At 47.5% G+C, this 27,272-nt stretch overlaps 1 protein-coding gene and 1 pseudogene across 1 annotated transcript; one reads left to right on the top strand and one right to left on the bottom strand.

The window, feature by feature from the left end:
* The first annotated feature begins 1,440 nt into the window (after positions 1-1,440).
* LOC108591595 (proteasome activator complex subunit 1-like) lies at positions 1,441-10,394 on the top strand (annotated as a pseudogene).
* A 3,678-nt stretch (positions 10,395-14,072) lies between these two features.
* Positions 14,073-26,058, bottom strand: RGCC (regulator of cell cycle). The gene is made up of 5 exons (XM_002749004.6): positions 25,852-26,058; positions 25,180-25,365; positions 17,429-17,536; positions 15,763-15,825; positions 14,073-14,463 (listed from the first exon to the last, which is right to left on the bottom strand). The coding sequence occupies exons 1-5, from the start codon at positions 25,898-25,900 to the stop codon at positions 14,456-14,458; spliced, it is 414 nt and encodes a 137-aa protein (XP_002749050.1). The 5' UTR covers positions 25,901-26,058; the 3' UTR covers positions 14,073-14,455.
* Between the last annotated feature and the right edge of the window lie 1,214 nt (positions 26,059-27,272).

Below are 27,272 nucleotides of genomic sequence, written 5' to 3'. Positions count from 1 at the left end.
GGGAACGGCCCTCTGGAAACAGCTAATTTCTCATTTGGTCCTTGGTCCCTTGAGATTATGGCAGTGGATTATATTTTGGGTTTGTGGAGCTATTTTCCCCATGGCACATTCATGTCCCCGATTTCACCTTCCTGAAAGGTTTTTGTTTGAAAGATGCAATGTTTCAATGTTTCATCACTTAATCCTTTGGCCCCAGTCTCAGTTTTCTTGTCTCTGAAATGAGGAAGCTTAACTAGAATGAGGTTTTTTTGGATCAGCCCATTAGAGGCAGTGCTGGGATCAGGCACTAGCGGCTCTTGGGTTTGGAAGATGTGTTGCCAACTCACCTTCCAGAAGGATCCTGAACCTCATTCTGCTTTTAAGTTTGCTTTCCTTCACATTTGCTCACCTCACAGAAATCTCCCAAAAATCTCATCCTGTTTCCCAAATTCCTCTCTACTGCCCAAGTTAGCTCAGGAACTTACTCCACACTCCTGCTTTCCTAAGACAGGGGAGACCCTCCCTCAGAATCCCTTCCATGGCGGCGGGCAACACTGCTGCGCCTTCTCCACCCAGGGCTCTCAGGGCTTCCTTCCTGGAGCTCCAGGCCTCACCCTGAAGACACCTCAAGGAAAGGGTCACGTTCTGGTCCTGCCCCTCCCAGACCTGTTCTTGGCTGGGCGAGGGCTTCCTTTGGCTCCGAAGCCATAGCCAAGCCCTGAGTCCTCTGGTTCCAGAATAGGCTTTGGCTCTGGGCCTAAGTCAGCAGGTCACACACCTCCCAGGAGCCCAAGGGAATGGGCCCTTCCCATGTGCTGCACGAAACCCCGGTTAGGAAGGTGATCTTGTTCTGTAATCTTGACAAACAACAGTGAGCCTCCAGGGGCCGGCGTGCCGTTGCCAGCAGGCCAGTCTGGTGAGTGGTTCAACTCTGGATCATCTGGGGGACCCTGCCTTCTCCTGTAGGTCTGCCAATCAAGACCTGTATGTTTGTCTTCTGTCCCCTGTAATTCATCACACACATACACACATGGGCACACTTGTGCACACACAGACAAGTGCACACACATGCACATGACCACAGCGTGTCAGCACAGTGCTGTCCTCATTGTGACTCGGAAGACTTTGCTGACTTAGAGTCTTTGAGTCCTAAGAGAAGGTATTGACTCAGTGTAAGAATCAGGGTTACCCCTTTTCCTCTACTGCCGTTTGGGGTACCTGGAGTTCTACCATTAGATATTCATTCCCTTTGGCCTCAAATGTCTCTCAGTCTTCAGAGGCCCCTTCTCCCCAAGTAAGTTATAAGTAGCTGGGGGAGGGGCTGTCATGGGCCTCCAGCACGTGGGTGGTCTCTGGATTAATTTCTCAGACACTTTGGTAGAGTGGTAACAAAGTCCTGGAGATGGGGAAGCAGAAAAGACCTGCATAAGGAGGGTGACCAGGCAAGGGGACAAGACCAAGATGCATCCCACAGACGCTGTGTCACGGCCAGCCTACCTGGGCTGTAGAAGGAGTGGGAAGTTTCTCATTCATTCGATGGACATGGACCGAGCACCTACTAAGTACCAGGCACCATGCTTGCTGCTGGAGATGTGATGGCGAGCCACGAGGTTCCTGTCATTGTGGGGCTTATGATCCAGGTACAGGAAGGTAGGGAGACATTAACCAAAACATCACACTACTGGACCTGCCACTGCAAACCAAGATGAGCGCAGCGAGTGCACTGAGGGAAGGTTCTACGAGCACCAACAGACCCGTCTAGATGGATCTGGGAAGGAAGGTTCTAGGAGAATCCAGCACCAGCAGACCCTCTAGACGGACCTGGGAATGAAGGTTCTAGGAGAATCCAGCACCAGCAGACCCTCTAGATGGATCTGGGAAGGAAGGTTCTAGGAGAATCCAGCACCAGCAGACCCTCTGACGGATCTGGGAATGAAGGTTCTAGGAGAATCCAGCACCAGCAGACCCTCTAGACGGATCTGGGAAGGAAGGTTCTAGGAGAATCCAGCACCAGCAGACCCTCTAGATGGATCTGGGAAGGAAGGTTCTAGGAGAATCCAGCACCAGCAGACCCTCTAGACGGACCTGGGAAGGAAGGTTCTAGGAGAATGCAGCACCAACAGACCCTCTAGACGGATCTGGGAAGGAAGGTTCTAGGAGAATCCAGCACCAGCAGACCCTCTAGATGGATCTGGGAAGGAAGGTTCTAGGAGAATCCAGCACCAGCAGACCCTCTGACGGATCTGGGAATGAAGGTTCTAGGAGAATCCAGCACCAGCAGACCCTCTAGACGGATCTGGGAAGGAAGGTTCTAGGAGAATCCAGCACCAGCAGACCCTCTAGACGGACCTGGGAAGGAAGGTTCTAGGAGAATGCAGCACCAACAGACCCGTCTAGATGGATCTGGGAAGGAAGGTTCTAGGAGAATCCAGCACCAGCAGACCCGTCTAGATGGATCTGGGAAGGAAGGTTCCAGGAGAATCCAGCACCAGCAGACCCTCTAGACGGATCCGAAGACTGAGAAAGTAGCGCTTGCGCTGATCCTAACGAAGCAGACTTAACTAGGAAGACAGGACACAGTGGACACTCCAGGCAGAGGGAACTGGGTGTGCAAAGGCCCTGCAATGGAGCCACCTGATTCTGCCATTGTGGGTAGTCATAATCCTTAACGTTCAGTAAACCCTGAATTTGAAGAAAAATGTTCCTTTCTAAAAATGTACTTCCCTTTCCCTTTCCCTTCGACTCACCCCAGCACTTGATACCAAGCCAGGCAAAGAAGGTGAGTTGTACAGGAGAAAACCTTAAAAAAACAAAACATTTGCAGACAGCAGCTATGACAGCCATTTCCTGTTTAGTGTCTGTCACCGCAAACCTTCTTAGTCAAATAAATTAACACAGGAAAACATTTTGGAGAAGGGTGTGGGAGAAACACATACTGAAAACCCAAGAAAAATTCCATCTATTTTTCAGAGAAGAGCTGCAAGTCTGAGGACAGGGCCAGAGCCCACCCACTGTAGGAACTGAACAGACCCCAGGCTGTTTAGTCCCATTAATTTGGAGGAATCTGAGGCCCAAAGAGGGGAAGAGATCCAGTTCACCACAGGGCTGGGGCCTGCGCCCCGTCTCCTGGACCTTTGTCCCATGCTTTTTCTCTGCCTCACTCCCTGTGGTTGCATTAGACCAGATCTGCCACTTTCTTCCATCAGACAAGGAACAACGGGGCTAGAACTGCCCTCTGTAACCACTGCAGGCAAAGCTTACTTTTACCCTAGGCACAGGAGCCCAATGTCCTCGTGGTATGAAAGGAGGAGGAGGAGCGCCAGACACTTTTCCTTTTCTATATTTGATCACTGCAATGACCCTAGGAGACAGTGACTCACACCCACACTTTACCAATGAGGAAACAGAGCCTCTGAGAGGTTACAGAGTTTGCTCAAGCTCACCCAGCTGCTACACAGCAGAGGTGGGGTTTGAACCCTGTCTAACCTAAAAACTCATACTTTCTCCTCCTTTCCTCAGCCCACACCCAGGGGGATGTTCCCATGGAGAAGTCTCCTCAGGAGTCCCAACCTTGACTAATTGCCAGTGGGCTGCCCATCACCCCCGACTGCCCCTCAGTTCAAACGTGCCTTCTCACATGTAGAATGTGCAATGTTGCCCTCCCGTATCATGATTCCTGAAGGAAAAGGTATTCATTGGTTCTTCTGCTTCACTCTGGAGGCTGGCTGATGTACAACTATTTGGGCTGACACTAGAGCCTCTTACTCTTGGGTGTGTGCAATATTTGTCATGTTGTTTTGCTCTAGCTATTCCTCCCAGAAGTTAGAACAGAGAATTTCCAAACTCAAGAACATGCCAGCTTTGCATGCACAATATTCTACCAGCTTTGCACGTACAATATCCAGTCTCGTTCTGTTCCAGAAAGACCCACTAGCTGACACTCTCCAGATAATAATCAGGCAGTTTGCAAGGCCCTGGTCTCAGCTCTCAGATCTTGGGGGATGGAGAGTGCAACCCACTGGAGCGAGGTTATCTATAAGAACACTTCCCGAGGCATGTTACAAGCAACACTAATGACACTGCGGACTATTGGTAGCTTTTTCTTCAACAAACAAAACAAAAACCAACAACAGACCAGATCTCTTAGCTGCAGGATTTCTCAAAGCCTTCAATATGCTGTGGCAGAGACACCTAGTTGCTCTCCAACACTCATTCTCTCCCTCTTTCTTTAATAATGAAACTCTTACATTTTAGCCGAACACGTATCTTCCAGTTAGAGACTTTTTCCTGGCCTCCCTTTCAGCTGGGAATGCGTAAGATCTGAACAAGGGGATGTGAGCAGAAGTGATATGTCTCTTCTAGTCTCATTGTTTAAAGAAATAAACCTGTGCTTGACTTGCCATTTCTCCTTTCTAGGAGCTGGGATGTAAATGTGATGACAAGATCAGGAGCAGCCATTTTGGACCAGAAAGCCACCCACTCAGCCCTGTAATAATCATCTCTGGATTGTTAGGAAAAAACTTCCATCTTCTTTGAATCACCATATCTTGAGGTCTTTGATCCAGAACTAAACTGGCCCCTAAGTAACATATGCACATATATACATAATGAGTCTCTAAGTGGAGCATATAGCAGGCAGCATCTCAAGCACATATGACCTTAGCAGCAATTTTTGATAAACGAGTTAGGACTGTGTTTCTTGAAACATACCTTGGGAGACTCTGAAAATATTTTTTCCAACATTCCCGGAACCCCAAACTGCGACTGAGTCCACAGCCCACTCGTTCCTAAGTCATTATCCAAATAAGCTTATGGAGTACAAACTACCCTCCTACACACACACACACACACACACACACACACACACACACACACACTTATATAAAGGGATTCATTTCTTTTCCCAAAACCACTGACCTTTTCGTCACAACAGGCTCCAAAGCTTCACACCCTACACTTCTGACGTGGGGGGTCCAGATAGCAGGAGCTCACAAAGAAACAGCAGCCAAACACAGTTAGATCTTCCATTCCAGAAGAGACTGATAATAAAAATTACAGTGAAAATTAACAGCTGCTAGTGCCATGATGAAAAAAAATTGTCCAAAGCAGATATAAGTTCCCAAGCATGAATAAGAACCAGATCCAGGTAATGGGAAAATTGAGTTTCAAAAACAAGTCAAGAGCTTATTTGATTAACAAAGAAATTCCCACGACTAACATATTTTATGGTAAAAGTCTGAAAGCTTTTCCTCTAAGATCAGGAGCAGAATGAGGATTTGTCGTCTCACCACTTCTTCTCAATACTGTACTGGAAGTTCTAACCAGGTTAAGAAGAGAAGAGAAATAGATAAAGGCATTCAGGTTGTAAAGGAAAAAGTAAAATTATTTCTATCCAAAAATAATATGTGTATAGAATCCACACACCCACCTCACAAAAATAAAATGTATTAGAATTAATAAATCCATACAACAAGAGTATAGAATACAAGATCAGCATACAAAAATCAATGGTATGGCTACATGCCAGCAATGAAAAATCTGATAATAAAGTCAAGAAAAGAGTGCCATTTAAAATGCCATCAAAAGTGAATAAATTTAACAAACGATATGCAAAATAAAGGATATGCAACTACAGAACATAGTTGAGAAAAAGTTAAAAGACCTAAATTAATTGAAAGACCAAAATGAATTGCAGGAAAGATTTAAGATTGTTAAGACAGCAATACTCACAAAACTGATCTATAAATTCAGTGCAATCTCTGTGAAAATTGTATCTACCTTTTTTTGCAGAAATAAATAAACCAATACCAAAATTAATGTGGAGGCCAAGTATGATGACTCACGCCTTTAATCCCAACACTTTGGGAGGCCAAGGCAAGAGGGTCACGCAAGGCCAGGAGTTCGAAACCAGCCTGGGCAACAAAGCAAGACCCCCATCTCTACAAAAATCAAAAATAAATAAGTTAAATAAAATGTATATGGAAATGCAGGGACCCAGAAGAGCCAAAATAATCTTGCAAAAGGAGAATAAAGTTGGAAGACTCACACTTCCAATTTCAACCTTGCTACAAAGCTATGGAAATCAAGCCTGGGTCTGTAAGGATAGACGTACAGATCAACAGAATAGAATTAAGCATCCATCAATAAACCTATGAAGAGGCAATTGATTTTCAACAGGGGACCAACACAGTTCAGTGGGAAAAGTGTCTTTTTAATAAATAGTTCTATGATAACTGGATATTCACATGCAAAAGAACCAAGTTAGACCTCATCTCATTCCATATATAAAAATTGATACAAAGTGCATCAGCGACCTAATGTAAAAGCTAAAACTGTAAAACTTATAAAACTTAGGAGTAACCCTTTGTAACACTGAATCAGGTAACAGTTTCTTAGATATGATATCAAAAGCACAAGCAATAAAATAAAAAATAATGAGACTTTATCAAAATTTAAAACTTTTGTGTTTCAAAGAACAAAAAAGTGATGACAACTAACAAAATATGAGAAAATATTTGCAAATTACATATCTGCTAAGAAACTTGTATCCAGAATACATTGTAAACTCCTGTGACTTAGCCAGGTACAGTGGCTCTTGCCTGTAATACCAGCACTTTGGGAGGCCAAGGCAGACGGATTGCTTGAGCCCAGGAGTTAGAGACCAGCCTGGGCAACATGACAAAATTTCCTCTGTATGGAAAAATACCAAAATTAGGCAGGTATGGTGTCATGCACCTGTAGTTCCAGCTCCTCAGGAGGCTGAAGTGGGAGGATCACTTGAGTCTAGGAGGCTGGCTGCAGTGAGCCGTGACAGCACTACTGACCTCCAACCTGGACAACAGAGTGAGACCCTGTCTCCAAACAAAACAAGAAAAGAAAAGAAACTCCTATAACTGAACATTAAAAAGACAACCTAGGGAGAGTGGAGCAAGATGGAATAGAAAGCTCCATAGGTTGTCACCCTGCACAAGGACACCAATTTAACAACTATCTACACAAAAAAAGCACCCCAAAATCAAGTGAGCACGCACAGTACCTGGTTTTCACTTCACATCACTGAGCGAGGCACTGAAACCAGCAACTGTGAGGCACTGACTTCAGTGCTACCCCTGTTATAACAGAAAGCAAAACCGGACCAAAGTAAGCTGCTGCCTGCCCACAGAGGGGACCCCGAAACCCCAGACAAAGGGGATCCCTGATCCCAGCAGTCTGCACCGGACTTCCCGCAAGCCTCATCACCTTGGACTAAAGTACTCTGGAGCCCCAGGTACACTTGAAAGGTAGTCTAGGCCTTAAGGATTGTAACACCTAGGCTACTCCTAGGGATAAGCTGGGCCCAGAGACAGTGGACTAGGGGGAACACGTGACCTACTGAGACACCAGCTGGAGTGTCTAAGGGAGTGCTGGCATCATCCGCACACACACACACCCCACGTTGCATAGCTCATGGCTCCAAAAGTGACCCCTTCCTTTTGCTTGAGGAGAGGAGATGGAAGAGTTGGGAGGACTTTGTCTGTTATCTTGGATACCAGCTCAGCCACAGCAAGATAGGGCACCGGTCAGAGTCATGAGGCCCCCGTTCCAGGCCCTTACCCCTGGACATTTCTAGCCACAACCTGGGCCACAAGAGACCTGCTGCCTTGAAGGAAAGGACCCAGTCCTAGCAAGATTCATCACCTGTTAGCTGAAGAGTCCTTAGGTCCTGAATAACCAGCAGTGATACCCAGGTACAGGGTCAAAAGCCTTGGGTGAGACACTGAGTCTTGCTGGATTCAGGTGAGACTCAGCTCTCTCCCAGCTGCAGTGGCTGTGGGGCAAGATTCCTGCTTGAGAAAAGTGGAGGAAAAAGTAAAGGGAACCTTGTCTTGCAACTTAGATGTCAGCTCACCCACAGTGGGACAGAGAACAGGCAGGGTCTTGGGATTCCTGATTCCAGGACTTGGCTATTGCATGGCATTTCTGGGCCTGTCCCAGGCTAGAGAGGAGTCCACTCCTCTGAAGGGTGAGTCCCAGGCCATGCAGCATTCACCAAAATTAAAAAACTGAAATGTAACATCAACCGTCTTCTCTGACCACTATGAAATAAAACTAGAAATCAATAATAAGAGAATTTTGAAAACTATACAAATACATGGAAATGAAATGCTACGTCATGAATGGCCAGTGAGCCAATGGAGAAACTAGGAAGAAAACTGAAAAATTCCCTGAAACAAATGATAATGGAAACATAATATACAAAACCTATGGGATACAGCAAAAGCAATACTAAGAAGGAATTTGTAGCTGTAAGTCCCTACATCAAAAAAAAGTAAAAACCAAATAAATAACCTAACAATGCATCTTCTTTCTTTCTTTTTTTTTTTTTTTTTGAGTTGGAGTTTTGTTCTCGTTGCCCAGACTGGAGTGAGTGCAGTGGCATAATCTCAGCTTACTGAAAACTCCACCTCCCAAGTTCAGGTGATTCTCCTGCCTCAGTCTCCTGAGTAGCTGGGATTACAGGCATCCACTATCATGTTCAGCTGATTTTTTGCATTTTTTGGTAGAGATTGGGTTTCACCATGTTGGCCAGGCTGGTCTTGAACTCCTGACCTCAGGTGATCCACCTGCCTCGGCCTCCCAAAGTGCTGGGATTACAGGTATGAGCCACCACACCCAGCCACAATGCATCTTAAAGAACAAAAAAAGCAAAAACAACCCAAACCCAAAATTAGTAGAAGAAAAGAAATAATAGAAACCAGAGCAGAAATAAATGAAATTGAGATGAAGAAAACAATACAAAAGATCAATGAAATGAGAGGTTGTTTTTTTGAAAACTTAAAATTGTCAAGCCTTTAGCTAGAGTAACAAATTTAAAAAGAGAGAAGAGCCAAGTAAATAAAATCAGAGAATGAAAAAGGCAACATTACAAATGATATTGCAGAAATTCAAAGGATCATTAGTGGCTCCTATGAGCAACTATATACCAATAAATTGGAAAATCTGGAAGAAATTGACAAATTCCTAGACATAGACAACCTACCAAGATTGAACCATAAAGAAATTTAAAATATGAACAGACCAATAACAAGTAACAAGATCAAAGCTATAAAAAAAAAAAGTCTCTCTGTAAAGGAAAGCCCAGAACCCAGTGGCTTCACTGCTGAACTCTACAAACATTTTAAGAAGAACTAATACCACTCCTTGTACAATGCTAGGTCCCCCTGCCCCGGCCATGGCCACACTCAGGGTCCAGCCTGAGACCCAAGCCAATGTCTGGCCTTAGAGGAATCCAGATCAGGCCCTACCTAACCCTAAGGGAACTGTTCTCAAATGAACTGGCCTTAGAGCCAGGTTTCTGAAGGGATGCTTGTGCCCCACAGGTGGATGTGTTTCATGAAGACCTCTGTACCAAGAGAGAGAACCTGCTCAGGAGCTATTTCCCCAAGACGATTTCTGAGCTGGATGCATTTTTAAAGGAGCCTGCTCTCAATGAAGGCAACCTGAGCAATCTGAAGGCCCCATTGGACATCCCAGTGCCTGATCCAGTCAAGGAGAAAGAGAAGGAGGAGCAGAAGACACCGCAGGAAAAGGATGACAAGAAGAAAGAGGAAGCTGATGACAAAGGTCCTCCTTGTGGTCCGATGAACTGCAATGAACAGATCACGGTCCTTCTGCAGTGCTTGAAGCCTAAGATCAAGGATGAAGACAAAGGTCCTCCTGTGGTCTGATGAACTGCAATGAACAGATCACGGTCCTTCTGCAGTGCTTGAAGCCTGAGATCAAGGATGAAGACAAAGGTCCTCCTTGTGGTCTGATGAACTGCAATGAACAGATCACGGTCCTTCTGCAGTGCTTGAAGCCTGAGATCAAGGATGAAGACAAAGGTCCTCCTTGTGGTCTGATGAACTGCAATGAACAGATCACGGTCCTTCTGCAGTGCTTGAAGCCTGAGATCAAGGATGAAGACAAAGGTCCTCCTGTGGTCTGATGAACTGCAATGAACAGATCACGGTCCTTCTGCAGTGCTTGAAGCCTGAGATCAAGGATGAAGACAAAGGTCCTCCTTGTGGTCTGATGAACTGCAATGAACAGATCACGGTCCTTCTGCAGTGCTTGAAGCCTGAGATCAAGGATGTCACTGAGCAGCTCAATCTGGTCACCACCTGGTTGTAACTGCAGATCCCTCGGATTGAGGATGGGAACAATTTTAAAGTGGCTGTCCAGGAAAAGGTGTTTGAGCCGATGACCAGCTTCCACACTCAAATCTCCATTTCTCTGAGCGTGGTGATACAATGACTAAAGCAGCCAAGCAGCCCCGTGTGGGTGATTATTGGCAGCTGGTGCATGAGCTGGATGAAGCAAAGTACCAGGACATCCAGCTGACGGTCATGGAGATCCACAGAGCTTATGCCGTGCTATCCAGGACATCCAGCTGACGGTCGTGGAGATCCACAGAGCTTATGCCGTGCTATACAGGACATCCAGCTGACGGTCGTGGAGATCCACAGAGCTTATGCCATGCTATCCAGGACATCCAGCTGACGGTCGTGGAGATCCACAGAGCTTATGCCGTGCTATACAGGACATCCAGCTGACGGTCGTGGAGATCCACAGAGCTTATGCCGTGCTATCCAGGACATCCAGCTGATGGTCGTGGAGATCCACAGTGCTTATGCCGTGCTATCCAGGACATCCAGCTAATGGTCATGGAGATCCACAGTGCTTATGCCGTGCTATCCAGGACATCCAGCTGACGGTCGTGGAGATCCACAGTGCTTATGCCGTGCTATCCAGGACATCCAGCTAATGGTCATGGAGATCCACAGGGCTTATGCCGTGCTATCCAGGACATCCAGCTGACGGTCGTGGAGATCCACAGTGCTTATGCCGTGCTATCCAGGACATCCAGCTGACAGTCACGGAGATCCACAGTGCTTATGCCATGCTATACAGGACATCCAGCTGACAGTCACGGAGATCCACAGTGCTTATGCCGTGCTATCCAGGACATCCAGCTGACGGTCATGGAGATCCACAGTGCTTATGCCGTGCTATCCAGGACATCCAGCTGACGGTCGTGGAGATCCACAGAGCTTATGCCGTGCTATACAGGACATCCAGCTGACGGTCGTGGAGATCCACAGAGCTTATGCCGTGCTATCCAGGACATCCAGCTGACGGTCGTGGTGATCCACAGTGCTTATGCCGTGCTATCCAGGACATCCAGCTGACGGTCGTGGAGATCCACAGTGCTTATGCCGTGCTATCCAGGACATCCAGCTGACGGTCGTGGAGATCCACAGTGCTTATGCCGTGCTATCCAGGACATCCAGCTAATGGTCATGGAGATCCACAGTGCTTATGCCGTGCTATCCAGGACATCCAGCTGACGGTCGTGGAGATCCACAGTGCTTATGCCATGCTGTCCAGGACATCCAGCTGATGGTCGTGGAGATCCACAGTGCTTATGCCTTGCTGTCCAGGACATCCAGCTCACGGTCGTGGAGATCCACAGAGCTTATGCCGTGCTATACAGGACATCCAGCTGACAGTCACGGAGATCCACAGTGCTTATGCTGTGCTATCCAGGACATCCAGCTCACGGTCGTGGAGATCCACAGTGCTTATGCCGTGCTATCCAGGACATCCAGCTGACGGTCATGGAGATCCACAGTGCTTATGCTGTGCTATCCAGGACATCCAGCTGACGGTCGTGGAGATCCACAGAGCTTATGCCGTGCTATCCAGGACATCCAGCTGACGGTCGTGGAGATCCACAGTGCTTATGCCGTGCTATCCAGGACATCCAGCTGATGGTTGTGGAGATCCACAGAACTTATGCCGTGCTATACAGGACATCCAGCTGATGGTCATGGAGATCCACAGTGCTTATGCTGTGCTATCTAGGACATCCAGCTGACGGTCGTGGAGATCCACAGAGCTTATGCCGTGCTATCCAGGACATCCAGCTGACGGTCGTGGAGATCCACAGTGCTTATGCTGTGCTATATGACATCATCCTGAAAAACTTAGATAAGCTCAGGAAGCCCAGGGGAGGAACAAAGGGAATAGTCTATGGAGAGCCCTCTTTCCTGTTCTGATAGGCACAGCAGAGACCTTCCTGCCTTTTTACTGGGGTTCCAGACTTTCCCCAAATGCTTTTCCAAACGGCTTTGGAAAACAGTTTGACCATTTCTCAAAAAGTTAAACAGAGTTAACATATGACCCAAGAATTCCACTCCTAGTTATATACTCAAGAGAAATGAAAACATATGTTCACACAAAACCTAACGTGCGAATATTCATAACAATATTATTCATTAGCTAAAAAATGGAAACAACCCGAATGTCCATCAACCAGTGAGTGGATAAACAAACTGTGGCATATCCACACGGTGGAATATAATTTGGCCCTGAAAAGGAACAAAGTACTGATTCATGCTACACATAGATAAACTTTGAAAATACTGGCTAAGTGAAAGAAGCCAGACACAAAGATTACCTATTCCATTTATATGAAAGGTCCAGAATAAATGAGTTCATAGAGACAGGAATTAGATAGACAGTGGTGATGACTGCAGGATCTGTGAATATGCTAAAAACCGCTGAATTCAGTGTTACAGTATGTGAACTGGATCTCAATTTTTAAAAAAAGAAATAAAGAGGTCGGGCACGGTGGCTCAAGCCTGTAATCCCAGCACTTTGGGAGGCGGAGGCAGGTGGATCACAAGGTCTAGAGATCGAGACCATCCCAGTCAACATGGTGAAACCCCGTCTCTACTAAAAATACAAAAAAATTAGCTGGGCATGGTGGCGCGTGCCTGTAATCCCAGCTACTCAGGAGGCTGAGGCAGGAGAATTGCCTGAACCCAGGAGGCGGAGGTTGCGGTGAGCCGAGATGGCGCCATTGCACTCCAGCCTGGATAACAAGAGCGAAACTCCGGCTCAAAAAAAAAAAAAAAAGAAAAAAGAAATAAAGAAAAAGATCTGAGTTCAACCCAAAAGCTTTCCCAGAAGCTTGAGGAAAAGGAAAACATTTAAAAGTGTAATTTAGTTTCCCGATTCCCTAAAAAACAGATCAAATATAGTAATTAGCTTTTGAAGATACAAGTAAGAGTATAAGTAGTTATGTTTGGATTCACGTCATTTAGGAATACAGGGATTCGAGCTTTAAAATAACTTTATTCTGATCATGAAAGTAATGCCGGTTATTTTAGAGGAGGTTTTAAAGACAGAAAAGCATAGACGAGAAAATTATGAGCTTTTTTATTTTTATGCCTCTCTCCGGTCCCCACAAAGGCAAGTGGGAGACGCGGTCATTGGCTTCTATGAGTAGCTGTGAAAGTCCTCGCACCTGAGGTTGGCTGCACATTCCATCAAGACCAGCACCAGCAATCTTCCTCCACTCACGGATCTTAGAAAAGCACCAGCGATCTCAACTTTCCCTCGTATTTAAGTCCTGGATTGAAAGAACAGCTGGTATTTCCCTTGTTTTTTTGTTTTTTATTGAGACGGAGTTTCTCTCTTGTTACCCAGGCTGGAGTGCAATGGCGCGATCTTGGCTCACCGCAACCTCCGCCTCCTGGGTTCAGGCAATTCTCCTGCCTCAGCCTCCCGAGTAGCTGGGATTACAGGCACGCGCCACCATGCCCAGCTAATTTTTTGTATTTTTAGTAGAGACGGGTTTTCACCATATTGACCAGGATGGTCTCGATCTCTTGACCTCGTGATCCACCCGCCTTGGCCTCCCAAAGTGCTGGGATTACAGGCTTGAACCACTGCGCCCGGCAGTATTTCTCTTAATTCAAAGAAAGAGTCCATGGTACCTTTAATGGTGCCAAAATATGAGAAGGAGGACAGAGACAGAATAGAAACCTAACTTCCAACGAAATCACAATCCTCAAATTAAAATTTCCCAGCAGCTGTCTGCCAGCATTTCCTTCCAGAGCGCTGAATGAGCTCAAGGTCACACGAAATTTACTGTCTTCTTGTATAGTACCATCAGACACACCCAGGGGCCGTGCTAAGGAATCAAGAGGCATGTTACTCCCAGGAGAATATTATTTGAATGGAAATATATTTTTAAAAATTAAAAAAAAGAAAGGGAAGCAGACTCCAATTCAAATTTTATTTGTATACAAAAATATATTATAATGGGAAAGCGTACTGCTATTTCCAACTATATATAATTAATTACAAATATCTTCATAAAAGCACTTTAAATTACAGGAAAGCTATGTTTTAAAAGAAAATACAATATTAGCATGGATCATCTGTTCTAATACACTGCGAGCAGGTGAACAAGGTCAGCTTCACTGTCTAAATTGCCCAAAGATGGGACGAAGGGCTGATTTTAAGGTGAGCCTGAGAGCAGAAGCTTGAGCGCACGTCTCTGTCCCCTCTGGCAGCAGATTCTACAGTACGTGATTTTAGCAGGTCCTGGGGGCTTTCTGAAGCTTCTCCCTTATGATGAAAGAACCCAAAACTACTTCTCATTTCACATACCTGTAAATGAGAGACAGGTAAGGTTATCCACACAGGTTTTACATCTACCTCCTCATCTTCTGAGACTTCACAATCCCTACGCTTTACCACACCACACTGTCTCAGACATGCATCAAAGCACCAAAGTCAATGCCAGGCTTCCCACGTGACGAGTGTCTGTTTAACCTGAATGACTGGGCAACCCACTGCAATTCCCATGAGGCAGACAGGCTTGTTACATGGGTCTAATACAAATTATGCTTCAATTATAATAATCTCTGTCAAAACAGGCCCTGGTCTTCTGATGTAGGCTGGTGCGGTACGTAAGAAAAGAGGCAATTAAAACCTTCAAGCAAATAGAGATGACACAAGGACTTTCTATCTGATGTTTAGGTTTGTCTGCAAGTGTTAAGAATATAGCTATTTTTAAATAACCAGCTTTGGATTTAATTTCTCAGGCTTTACCCGGCTCTTTAGCAAAGAATAACATAAAATGCTTGTCACAGAAAATCAACCCTTCCACTGGAAAATTAAGGGGCTGGGACAAAATTCTCCCAGCCCGTTCTGTGACTAAACATCATGGTAGAGTTGCCGAGCCCTCCATCCCGGAAGCTGGAGTTGGTCCTCCTGGCTCTCGCAATCTTATCTTTTGGAAATCGAGTGTGTATATAGATCATGAGGGTCCCTTCTTCTGGATCCCGCCAGTGCAGTTATAATTTGATGTCTTCAGTTCTCAACATTTTTGGTCACACAAAAAGGGTAACCGTTGGTGTAATTCCCAGATAGGAGACTTGCAAGTATGCATACCTAATCCAGGTCATTCAGTCACTGGTGTGGGTCTCTGGTGAAAGGTCCTCAAAGCCAATTCTTTCTTTTGGCACCCAACTCTTAAAGTTAGATTTCACCCAGACCCTGGCTCTAACCTGGGGAAATTACTCTGGCCCATGGGATGGAGCCCTTCTGGCTTGCTGGGGTAATGCACTTGTGGTTAATCAGTTCATTTCTTCCCTGAAAAGCCTGACAGGCCGTCATGACGGTAAGGCTCCAGTCCTGCTCTGTCACTTTCTCAAACAAAAACGCCATTGTTTGCTGGTGACCTGTTCTCACTGTTTGGAAATGCACATGGTCTACTTTAACACAAGCTTATCCCGGAATTTCATTCCTAGCCACTAGGGTCCTGTTTCTAAACCCAAAGAAGCCTTAGGGTGAAACTTTCTGCCCCCAGGCAAGTTGGTTAACATTATAACACTTTCTGAGAAGTATCTGTTCGTTTTTTGTTGTTGTTTTTTGTTTTGTTTTTAATATCAAACATGTACTTACTTGCTAATGTTCTGTCAAGATCAGCAATAAAGTCTTCTAGCTCTTTCGTGTCTCCTAATTTGGCTGTGAAACAGGAGAAAGAGAGAGTTCAGTTTCCCTAACAAAGACAGCTGATGACTCCATATCGAATTTTCCAGGATGCTGGAACTTCCAGGGTTATAAAATGGATTATTTCCATTTTACATCTACCTCCTCATCTTCTGAGACTTTACTGAAGAGTGTCCCAGGCCAACCCTAAGTGTGTGGTCCAGCGTTTAGAGGCAGTAAACTCAGAAACCGATTCTAAAGACGAGCCTCAGTGTTTGTTAGTTCATTACCAACCTCTCTCACCATCCCACCCGACTTCTCCCTCGCCCGGAAGAGGAATCTTCCTTCACTGTCTTAAATGTTTGCGGAAGAGTGAGGGGCAGGAAGGGAAGACAAAAAGTTTGGTTTTGTGCTGTGTAGAATGTGAGCTACTAGCCAAACACTTCAGGAAGCACCGCACCGTGCCGAGCAGACACCTAGATTGAGTCATCGCTGCCGCACTAGCCTGATGCATTCTTGCTTCTGCTGTCTCCCTGGGCAGCACTGCAGCCCTCAGAGTCCCCCGGTATGAAGTGAATGAAGAGTTCACTGTTTCTTATCCAATTGGTACAGGGAAGGCGCCACGAGGCTTCTGGGTCAGCACAGCCCCGTCCCACTAGGGGCTTTTTTTCCCTTTTTAATTCCTACCTCTTGAGGAGGTAGGAATCAGGTAACAAATCTGAGCACGTTTTAAGCCACTTTCTAGACTGCTCTGTCCCTGAATTCAGCGGATCCATTACAGACTGAGGGCTGGGTAGTGGCAGAATTCCCAGTGGTGCTAATGTTGCTGGGTTGAGAAGAGAATTTTAAAATGTCTCTTGAAAAAAGAGCGAAGTCCTGTCTCCTTGCCAAAGTGAAAGGAGTGATGGAATTGTCATTTCTTTTTAACTACGTTCCATTTTTATTTCATTCTGCAACTATTTTCAGCAAGTATAAGTTTTCTTAAGGAAAAAAACTCCTTTTGTTTTCAAAACGGCACTTGTCCAATATAACAGAACATTCAGCTCTCTAGCTGAAGACATTTTGCCAGTTCCAAAAAATAAGAAACTGCTCATGCATCTTTAAAGATGTTTTAGGTCTATTAATACCACAGTGGAGGCAGGATGGAGCTGCTATTCTAAATCCTGTTAGATCATCGCTTATCTCATAATGACAACCCCATTTAATTGCTAAATTGGTCATCTGAAAGCATTGGCTAAATAATTAATGCAATAAAAAGAATCCTGCTCTCTGCAAAGGCAAATTGCAGAGTTTTGCATTCTAGAACCAACGAGTCTGGGAGGAGACTCTTAAGAAACACTGCCATTTGCACAGTCTTGATTACATCACATGAGAGAGAACAGTCTAGAGTCTCCAAGTTTTCTTTCTCCCTTGACTTCAGGTTTTCTGCCCCAAATTATCTGATTTCATGCTCACACTGATCAAAATCCTGAGAAACAAAAAATTCTACTTTATACTGTAAGTATTAAGAGTATAAAGTACTACCTGTTTGTTTTGTACATTTGAGAAAGATTGTTTAGGGATAAAAGGGAGAGAGAGAGACTGAGAAGGGGAAAGGAGTGAAAACGCAAAAACCTCAAATTCCAACTAAGGAGCTTACCTTTCTGAGGAGTGACAGTGGGAGAGAGAAGAGCTGGGGTAGAGTCTGTTGGCGAATTCAGTTTTTCATCACTGAAGCTGAAGCTGTTTCTATAAAGTGAATCTGCACCTTTCAGGAAGGAAAATACACTCATTACAAATAGTACTCATGAGACTACGGACATCACTTCATAGTCTACGGATAACCAACAATTTGTCTTCAAAAGAAGCCAAAGCTGCAAATCTATAGTGAAGAAAACAGCCGGGTGTAATCTCAGCACTTTGGGGGCCGAGGTAGATGGATCACTAGCGGTCAGGAGTTCAAGACCAGCCTGACCAACATGGTGAAACCCCGTCTCTACTAAAAATACAAAAATTAGCCGGGCATGGTGGGGAGCACCCGTAGCCCCAGCTACATGGGAGGCTGAGGCAGGATAATTGCTTGAACCTGGGAGAAAGAGATTGCAGGGAGCTGAGATCACACCACTCCAGCCTGGAGATAGAGCGAGACTCTGTCTCTAAGAGAAAAGAAAACAGGTTGATTTCCAGATTTTATGTTTATGGCCCAAAATGATTTGAGACTGGGAAGAGAGAAAGAGGCAGAAAAAGTGTGTGTGTGCGCGCGCGCGTATGTGTGTGTGCATACATGTGTGTGCACGTGTGTATATATGTGTATGCGTGTGTGTGCATGTGTGTGCGTGTGTATATGTGTGCATGTGTATGTGTGCGTGTGTGCGCGTGTGTGTATGTGTGCATGTGTGTGTGCGTGTGTGTGTATGTGTGTGCGTGTGTATGTGTGTGTGTCCAATCAAGTACACCAAAGCGCCTTGTTTCCCTAAAGCAGGAAGCAGGTGATTGGATCATCACCATCATGACCGGTGCTTGGTCGATGGGATTTTGGGCGAAAGGAATCATCACATGTGAAATATCTCCCTTCTGCCCTCCGAGCCTCCTAAAATATAAACATCAGGTATTCCATGACTTAATCCTCTTTCCCTGGTCGAGAGACCTTTGCTCTCTTGCTATCCTATAATTAAATAATTTTCTCTTTTACTTAAGAGAGGTTTTCCTAAGAGTCTGCACTCTTCAGATAAGCCAGAAGGTCAAAAAAGATAAAGGCATCTTCTCCTAGAAGTTCATCTATTAGACACTTGGAGCGACTTCATGGCTCCCTCTATTCTCATACCTCCAAAGACTTGAGTGACAGCAGGATGAGCCCCCAGAAGTTCAAGGCTGACCTGGGAGTCCAGGCGACCACCCAGTAAACTCCTAAGTACTAGGGTGCCTTTGAATAAGACGGTCTCTCTGGGCCTAGCTTACTTATCAATAGAATGAGAAGATGGACTAAATATCCTTACAGGCACTTCCAGCTCTAAAATTCTGAGATTCTCTAAGTCCTGCCATGGGGAAGGAAACCAACCCACGGCTGGCCCAGCTGTGTGGCTGTGACTCAGAAAGGGGCTGCTGGCTGAGCAGCACTGACTCAAAGGGCACAAAGGCAGGGCAGGCAGCAGAAGCAGGATGTGGCCCCTGAGGTCACAGGGAACAGCCTTCCTGGTTCAAACAAAGCACAAAGCCAGCCACAGTTGGAGCAGAGAAGTGGCTCTTCAGGTGCGAGAGAGCAGCCGAATGATGGGGGCCTGACCACGTCCCCGCCTCAGTAATTCTTCCACTTTAAGCCAATTACCTCCGGCTCAGGGGGAGGCAAAAACATCTCTCTTTGGTCCCGTTAACTGAGAAGGAATTTGCCTAAGTGACAAAAGATAGGCCCAGTACTAAAACAATCAGGGTTTTTGGAAGAAGAGGTTTCTGGTCCCAGGGAAACTCGGCTTTATCCCTAACAGTCGGCCACAACTTCTCCGGTGCCTCACCTGACTCCCTTTCTCCCCACCCTCTCCTGCCCGGGGGCCCACCTGCCCCCTTCTCTTTTTTGCCGATACCACCATCTTGCCCACTTTTCCAAACATGCCCAGAAGACCCTTGAGAGAAACCCTCAGAATCTTTACTTCCTTCGGAAGTCCAGCCCAGCTCACCTAAATGACCACCATCACTGGTTGTGAGGATGAACGCGGGACTGAGATCCAAAACCCTGGACCCGATACCTGCATTTCCCCAAAAATGCACGGGGTGCTGGTCCTCCGAGGGCTGGCTGAGCAAGCGCACGTGAGAAACACCGACCAACCCTTGGTGATTCGCATGGCATATGCCCACTTCCAACACCCCGAGAAGACTTGTGCTTAAACAAAACCTGTCCAGCCCCGTTTCCCCAGTGTACCTGACCACAGGACACTTTTCTGTGGCACTCCTGCTACTATTTCTCAGGACTCTTGGACACTGTGGAACCCTTCCTGGGAAGCCCTCCTGCTGGCTCCCTCCACCAGGCCCACCTCCAAAGGAGCTCTCCGGATTCCCCCCAAGAGAAGGCCTTTCCCCAACCACAGGAAGCTGGCCACACACACTGCACACCTGCAAGGGAGCCTTACTGTTGCCCATGCAGTCACCAGGAGAATCGCCACCAATACAGCCTGAGAAACTCACAGGGAGAAGATGAGGCAAGATTTAGGGGCAAGAAAACAACAAAGGGTCCCGGGGTGGCAGGCCTCGTGCCTAGACTCCAAGCCAGAAAATACGAGGCCCTTGGCACATTATCTGTGGCTATGAAGGATACCTGAGAGCGTCAGGCCCATCCCAGGACCAGAGGCAGGCTGGCTGGTCCAGATCACAGCGACCACACCTCCGCTGTCTATCTCCCACAAGCAGCTGGCCTGGGAGAGCAACTTCCCAGCCACCGCTCACTCCACCCACCCGGCATGCACCCAGGCCCTTCCTTGACTTTGAACTTCAGCTCTCTTCTGCCCCAGCTCCCCAGCAACTTTCCATCCACGTATACTCCTCCTCTGCAGGGGGAGAAGCACACCACAATTTGTTCACGTCACAGGCAGGGAGGCCAAACACTGCCAAATGCTGGGGAAAGGAACAATCTAGATATGGAAAGGCCGTTGCAAAAGAGGATGGTATCAGGGGAGAAAGGGAATCCAGTGAAGATTCGGGAAAAACCCAAGGTAACTCGTGAGGCCTGGAGAGAATCTATAGAGAAGGAGCCTCAGATCTAGAATATTGCCAGCGCTGTCCTCTGATCCTTTAGGTTCACAGGCTAAATGCCTTCTTGATGGAAGTGTTTTTCCCAAACTGAGAAAATATACAGACAAACTGACGGCCACTCCCACAGCGAGGGAGGGAGAGGAGGAAAAATACCAGTTACAATATCTATTTATACAAACACACATGCACACGGAGGCACAGCAGCACAGCTACGCTCACTTCCTCTGCCCGCCCCACCCCGCCCACCACACACACACACACACATAGCTCACACCCTGGCTAGTTGCCACACCGTGACTTCACTCTCCTTCCATGAGGTGTGCAATCTGGGACAGACCCAACTCCAAGTTCTGAAATGTTCAACCTTCAACCATCAGGAGGAAACAAACCTCCTTGAGCCAGCATCCTTGAGCCAGACCTGCTGCAGCAGGTCTACACATCATGTATGGCACAGATGAAAAGAGAGCCCTCAGGGCCCCAAAGCTACACCACTGGCGAGTGGGCATCTAATGTCTCTGCCACTGTCGAGTGGGCGTCTAGAGGCCACGTGAAAACTGCATGACCCTGTACGAGTCATTCTGTTTCTTCCTTGGCAGGAGAAGAACACTAACCTAGGTGCTCTGTGTATAACGCCTGTGGTTCTAATGCTTTGATTCTAAAGATCCTGGCAAGGTGAAGAATAGCGCTCCTGAAACAGAAAAGGTAACCATCAAAAGAAATAAAAGCATATGAAATATACAATTAACAGAGTTTCAGAAACTCTGTTGCAAAACAGAGGCATGTTTAAAAGGTAGGTGTGTTTTTTTAGCTTGGGGAGTTGGGGGAAAGGTAATTTAGGGTTAGCCCACGTAAACGTGCAGCTCCAGAGGGAAGTAAAACCACAGACAGCAAACCTTGCCCAGAGCGCCTATAAATACAGAACCAACGATCCCACACGTTTAAAGCAGGCAAACTATAGTCATTAACTGAGAAAAAGAAAGCTCTGGGCCTGTCTCCCTTTTGCCACAGGGAATGGCTGGGGGTGTGGGTTGAATTCTCCTCCGCAAAATCTAAATTCTGATAGCCTCACCAAAGTGGGGCAGAATAAGAAAGAGCTTCTTTCCTAAGCTTCTCCACCGTTGTCCCAGCCCCGCTTCTGGGACCACCCTGTCCCTCTACATGCCTTGTGAGGCATCACAAGACCTGTCACCCTGCAGAATTGCTAATACAGTACCAGGGAACCCTGAGGGCTCCTCACTGGCCTTATCCTCTCATGGCTTAAACAAGTTCAGGTTCTAGCCTCGGTGGCTTCTAAGCCACGTAAGCCATCTGTCATGCAGGTCGTCCCAGGGCCCACAAGGTTCCCTCTCCCAGGGCCAGACCAGAATAGTCTAGGCAAAGATATGCAGATGTTCTACGTCTTGCTGTTGCTAAAGAAGCCAATACTTCTTTCCCTAAACGGTCTTACAACATCATAATAACGCCAGCACACACAGTAAAATTCAGGCCTTTTCCACTGAGCAGCAAAACATATCCCCCTTCAAAGGAAAACTTAGGTGAGACCCCAATACCTTAAAGATATAAGTACATACCACCTTTTAAAGTTTAAGTTAATATCACGAACTTCTTATAGAGTCAACACACTGGTTAAAATTCAAAACATAATGAGTTAAAATTTCATTTAACTTGAGAAATCATGGTGTGCCCTTTTACAGTTTTAAAAATACTGAAAAGGAGATCTGTTTCTAAAAATGAATTCAAACCAAAGGTAGTCAATTTCTAAAGCACCTCTGAGGATGAAGTTTGAGAAACTCTACCCTAACTCTTAACAGCATTGCACTTTTACTGCTGAAGCTAAAATTACTCCCACCAAAGTGCCTGATGTTTTTACATGTTGGAATCAAGTCTAAAGGAAAAGAACAACTCTATTTTGATCGACTACGTTTGAATTTCACCCCACCCCCACCCCCATGCGAGGTTATACTGCAATTATTTTGGTCCTCTCCACGTCTTAAGAGGCCTCCCTGAAAGCGGGAACAGGAAGGAGGATTTCCTCATTAAATATCTGTTCTTCTCTCCTATCTAAGTAACTTGTTTCTTTGGTTACAAGGAATGGCTATTTTTTGCCTTTAGGTGCAAGCAACCTAAATTTTTTTTAAATGAGAACAAAGAAGTATTCTTCAAAGAACAGCATTGCTGTTTTAATCTTCCTTGTGAGGTTGGTGCACCTTCAGACAGAGCTGTAAAAGCTAGAGCAAAAACCAAAGGTAACACTGGTTTACAGCTTCATCCAAAATATTTTCATGCGAGACACTGGCTCCAGTGCATCTATGTGGTATAGCACCGCAGGTACATTCTAATGGTACTGTGAAAGCATCCAGTAAAGCAGATACTTTCTTCCTAATAGCACTAGTAAATACATCCTTTCCATTTTACAGCTAGAGAAACTAAAACCCACTCATCACCCAGGGCCTTGACAAGGCTCAGCCTAGGATCCACTGACCCTGCCGGATGACCACCGCCTCAGAGAGACACCTTCACAGTCATTGACAAACAGGTATGTGATCTGCAGTCAGAAGACATGGTTCCCATTCTAGCTAATAAATCATCATCACAGCAAGGGTTTAGTAACAGTAAGCTGGTGTTATTGTCATTGTCCTCGTGTGTCTTCCTCTTGATGTGAATTTCAGTAGGATCTACCTCTCTTAAGTATTCTCTTCCACAAAAAAAAGCATTAAACAGACAAATGAGTATAACAAATGTCTGTGCTCAAGTCTTGGCAGCAAATAAGATACACATATTATGCTTCCTTTAAGAAATGACTATTTAGATACACAGAGCTTCTGCAAGAATATTTCTAACCAGTCTTGTGGGAGAAAAACTACACATTTAAAGCAAAGACAAATGTCACCTGAGCTTTCTTTATATTCTTCCCATCACTTCTCTAACCACCAAACAAGGATTAGTCAGTTAACAACAAAAGCAGAATACAAAATAGATGCATATCACCTAAGCAAAACTACAAACTCCCAAATGTCTCCCCGGAAAATGTTAAGAATGTGTTTTGATGCCTTCTCTTTAAGGCATCTGAAAACAGATCCTAGAAGTGAAATCCCACCCAGTGGAAGTTGCAATCATCCCTGAATGGGTGAGCTCAGACCTATTCTAGGGGAGTGAGGCTGTGGCTTAGAAAGGAGCTGCTCTTTGCCACAGAGCAGCGATGACACACTGTCCCAGCTTTCTTTTCCATGGAAGAATCTGTATTTGATGAATAACTTGCTCCATGCCCAGTAGAAGGAGACATATTTCAGTTTGGCCTTAGGAATTGAAATGAATTCAAAAATGTTAACACTTCCCTTTGAAATTGAAAATGAAGCTGTTCATTAGGAAAAAAGTCCAAAAAATTCTAAGTGGAAAAGTAACAGTACTTTCTTCCATCCCCTTTCACCTCAAAAGCTGCAGCTTGATCTAACCCTCTGGAGGTGCTGCCGAGGGAACTCAAGCTGGAACTCAGCTGTCTGAGTCAAACCCTGACCAGGGTGGTGAGCGCATGTATCCCTTTGCAGAAGGGCAGCTCATGTTCAAGTCTAGCCCTGAATCTTAGCCCAGGAATTTCAAAACAAGCGAATCACAAGCAAAGACCAATACTTTCACCTCCCAAGTCAAGGGCAGCAAAAGGAGTGACATTCATGCTCGTAACCCATCTAGGGATTAAAGGCTGAAGAATAGCACAGAAGAGTTTAAAACTGACTTTGCACTTTGAAAAACAATAAGTAATTTTGGATTTGAAACCAACAATCATGTAACACTAAAAAGGCACCTAATTAGCTGTTTGACACTTAAACAGGTACCTGTAATCCTCCCAGGACACGTGAGTTCCTGGAAAAAGCTTTTTTGTTATTGTTTTGTAAAAACGTTCCATTACCAAGCCCGTTTTACAATAACAAAAAAAAGCTCTTTTTTGTTATTGTTTTGTTTGTTTGTTTTTGACAAGGTTGTTCAGGACAAAGAGACCCTGGGGTAGTCTCCACTGCGAGAAAGGTCACCAGGAAGCAACCTCATGCCCATGTGCTCTCTGGCTCCCCCTGCAGCCTGGTGGAGGACCTGGCTGAAAAATACTTGAACTCAGCACTGCCAAAGACTTTCATAACTGCCTGCAATGGAGCAACAAGTCTCAAAGCTCAGGGCCAAAGGAAAGTGCAAGAGGTTATTTCATAAATCCCAAAGAACAGCAGTCTGGGCTTCTGAAACCTTTACTGGTTTCATGAATATTTCCGTTCTGCACCCCCCCCACGCCCTCACTGTGCCCCCTCATCCCACTGGCACTTGTTCCACATCTTCTGCAAAATTACAGCTGAGAGGGGAGAGGCACGGAAAGAAGAGGAGGGAAAATGTGGCAAGGCCTGTGCAGGTCCAGGGAGCCCTGTCTGGCTAAGTCGGGACAAGCTGCCTAAACCCGCCTGCCTGGTGACACACCTGTGGGCGGCAGGTGGACCAACCTGCTCTCGAGCGACCTTTCCCACGATCGCCGTCAGGGCCCCGCCAACCCTCGGCCTACTGCGTTGAGCTTCAGGACTTGGTTCCTGGACACCATCCCTCAGTTTACAGGTAAGAAAACAGGCCTCGGCCTTGGCGGGCCAGGTCCTGGGAGCTGGGAGATCCCGGCGCCATCCTAGCGGGGGCCACACTTACTCTCCGAGTCGCTGAAGCCGCTGCTGTCGCTGACGCTGGCGCTGCTGCGCCGCTTCATGCGCTCCAGGTGCTCCTCGTAGTGGAAGTGGCGCTCGTGGAAGGGCGACGCGAAGTCCGCCAGCACCGCATCAAACTCGCACAGCGCGTCCGACAGGTCCTCCGCGGCCGCCGAGTCCAGGGCCGGGGCTGCGGGCAGGGCCGGGGGCTCAGTGCACGGAAGACGGTCGGGGGTGGGGGTGGCGGCGGCAGGGTTCCCGAGGATTACTGACACGCACCGCGCTCGGCCAGCTGACAGCCACGCAGTCGCTGTCACCTTGTAATCGTCTCCACCACCCCCGAAGCGCGTTCCATTAGACAAGAAAACCGAGCCTCCGCCCGGCCCAGGGTCACCCAGCGATCCGGCTCGGCCAGATTCCTCCCCAGGCGCTGCCGGGTACCTGTCCCCACGCTCGCTCCAACCCCGGGCGCGCGCGGAGCTAGTCGGCGGGAAGGGGGCACATGGTGTCCAGCCCGGACCCGGAGGCTGCAGCCGCCCGCGCGGAGCGACCGGGGACAGTCCCGCCGGGGAGGATGGAGAGGTCGGGGGTGTGAAGGGACGACACGGGGCCCCTCCTTTCTCTCCCGCCCTCTGCAAAGCCGGGACGTTAAGGGGACCCCGGACCCTGCACTCACCTGCAGCCGCGGAGGCAGCGGAGCTGCCCTGCGCCGCGGGCGGCTTCATGAGGTGGCTCAGCGGGGCCCGGCGCGCGAGGCCTTGGGTCTTGCGAGGTGGCGGCCGGGGCTACTCCGGGGCTCGCTGTCCCGCGCACTCCAGCCCGGCCAGTCCCTGGTCGCTGCGCTCCCGCTGCGCCGCTCTCTGCACGGTCCGCGCCCGCCCCCTTGCCGGCTCAGGCTCTGAGATCTTATAGCCGCGGCTGCAGGGGCGGGGCGGGGCCGCGGAGACGGAGCGCTGGGTCTGTCCCCGCCGCCCTCCGGGGACGCCTCTGCCCTCAGGCACCGCCCTCGCCACGCGCACGCCTGGGAACCGCAGTGACGAGGAGTCGCCAGAGCCTGGGTTACACCCCCAAATATTTATCCGACGCTCGCCGCGCGCCCTGACAACCCGGCCCACGCGGTGGTCTCGGCGTCACCAAAGCTGACTGCTGGGCGCAGACGTGGGCATGTAGGGCCTCCCGGGCTGGCGGCGAGGGATGAAGGGGCCAGCGGCCGTGGCCCTGCCGGGTGTCGGGACGCGGAGGTCCCCTCCGCATTGTTCCAGGGGGACTTCGGAGATGGTGGGCGGGCGAGTGGAGGAGGTGGCAAGAGGGGCAGGAGTGGATTGAGTCCTGAACTGTTCCCACCGCGGAGCGCGGGGGTCTGAACTACGGCCCTGGGCGCTACCGACAGCCCGACTTTCTCCAGAAGCGGTTTATTATGGGAAGAAACTGCTGCATAGACCGGGCGCCTTGCAGTCCGTGGGAACGAGCCACCCTGCCCCGCAGGCTGAGGGGAAGAACGCTCTGGCCTGTGCGCTGAGCTAGCACTAGCCGCTCGCCACAGACGGCTAATTAAATATAGAGCAATTCACATGCAACAGAGTGACACACTCAGCCCCTCCATGACACTCAGCAGCCATCACCGCAGAAAGTTCTGTCGGGCAACGCTGCAAGGGTTCCTGACCCACAGAGTCAGGGAAGCAAGCATCTTACACCGCTGGTCGGGGTCCTCTGAGGCATCGGGACTCGATGCGCACCATTTCCAACTCCCGGCAGCAGCCCTGAGAGGTGGAATTATTGCCCCTTTTTTTGCAGGCGGGGAAACTGAGGTGCAGAGAGAGTAAGTAGCTGTCCAGTCACTTCGTGGTAGAAAGGCAAGTCTGTGGTTTGAGAACCACTTTCGGCCTCACCACCTCCTCCTTCCTCCACTGGGGGAAGCTCTGACTTCCTGCAGGGTGGACTGCTGGGCAGTCAGGAGGAGGAGGAAATAGAGCAGAGAACCTAGGTCCTGGAAGCAACACCACAGAGCATCTGCAGCTTTCATTTTATCTTTCCTTCCCCTTTTCTTTATCGCCTTTTACATTCTTTTTCTCTCTCTCTCTGTAACCTTCCTTCTCT

This window comes from Callithrix jacchus, chromosome 5 (genome assembly GCF_049354715.1).
Source record: "Callithrix jacchus isolate 240 chromosome 5, calJac240_pri, whole genome shotgun sequence".
In the NCBI taxonomy this organism is placed as follows: Eukaryota; Metazoa; Chordata; class Mammalia; order Primates; family Cebidae; genus Callithrix; species Callithrix jacchus.
The sequence above is the reverse complement of the archived record's forward strand: the minus strand, read 5'-3'. Positions and strand labels throughout refer to the sequence as shown.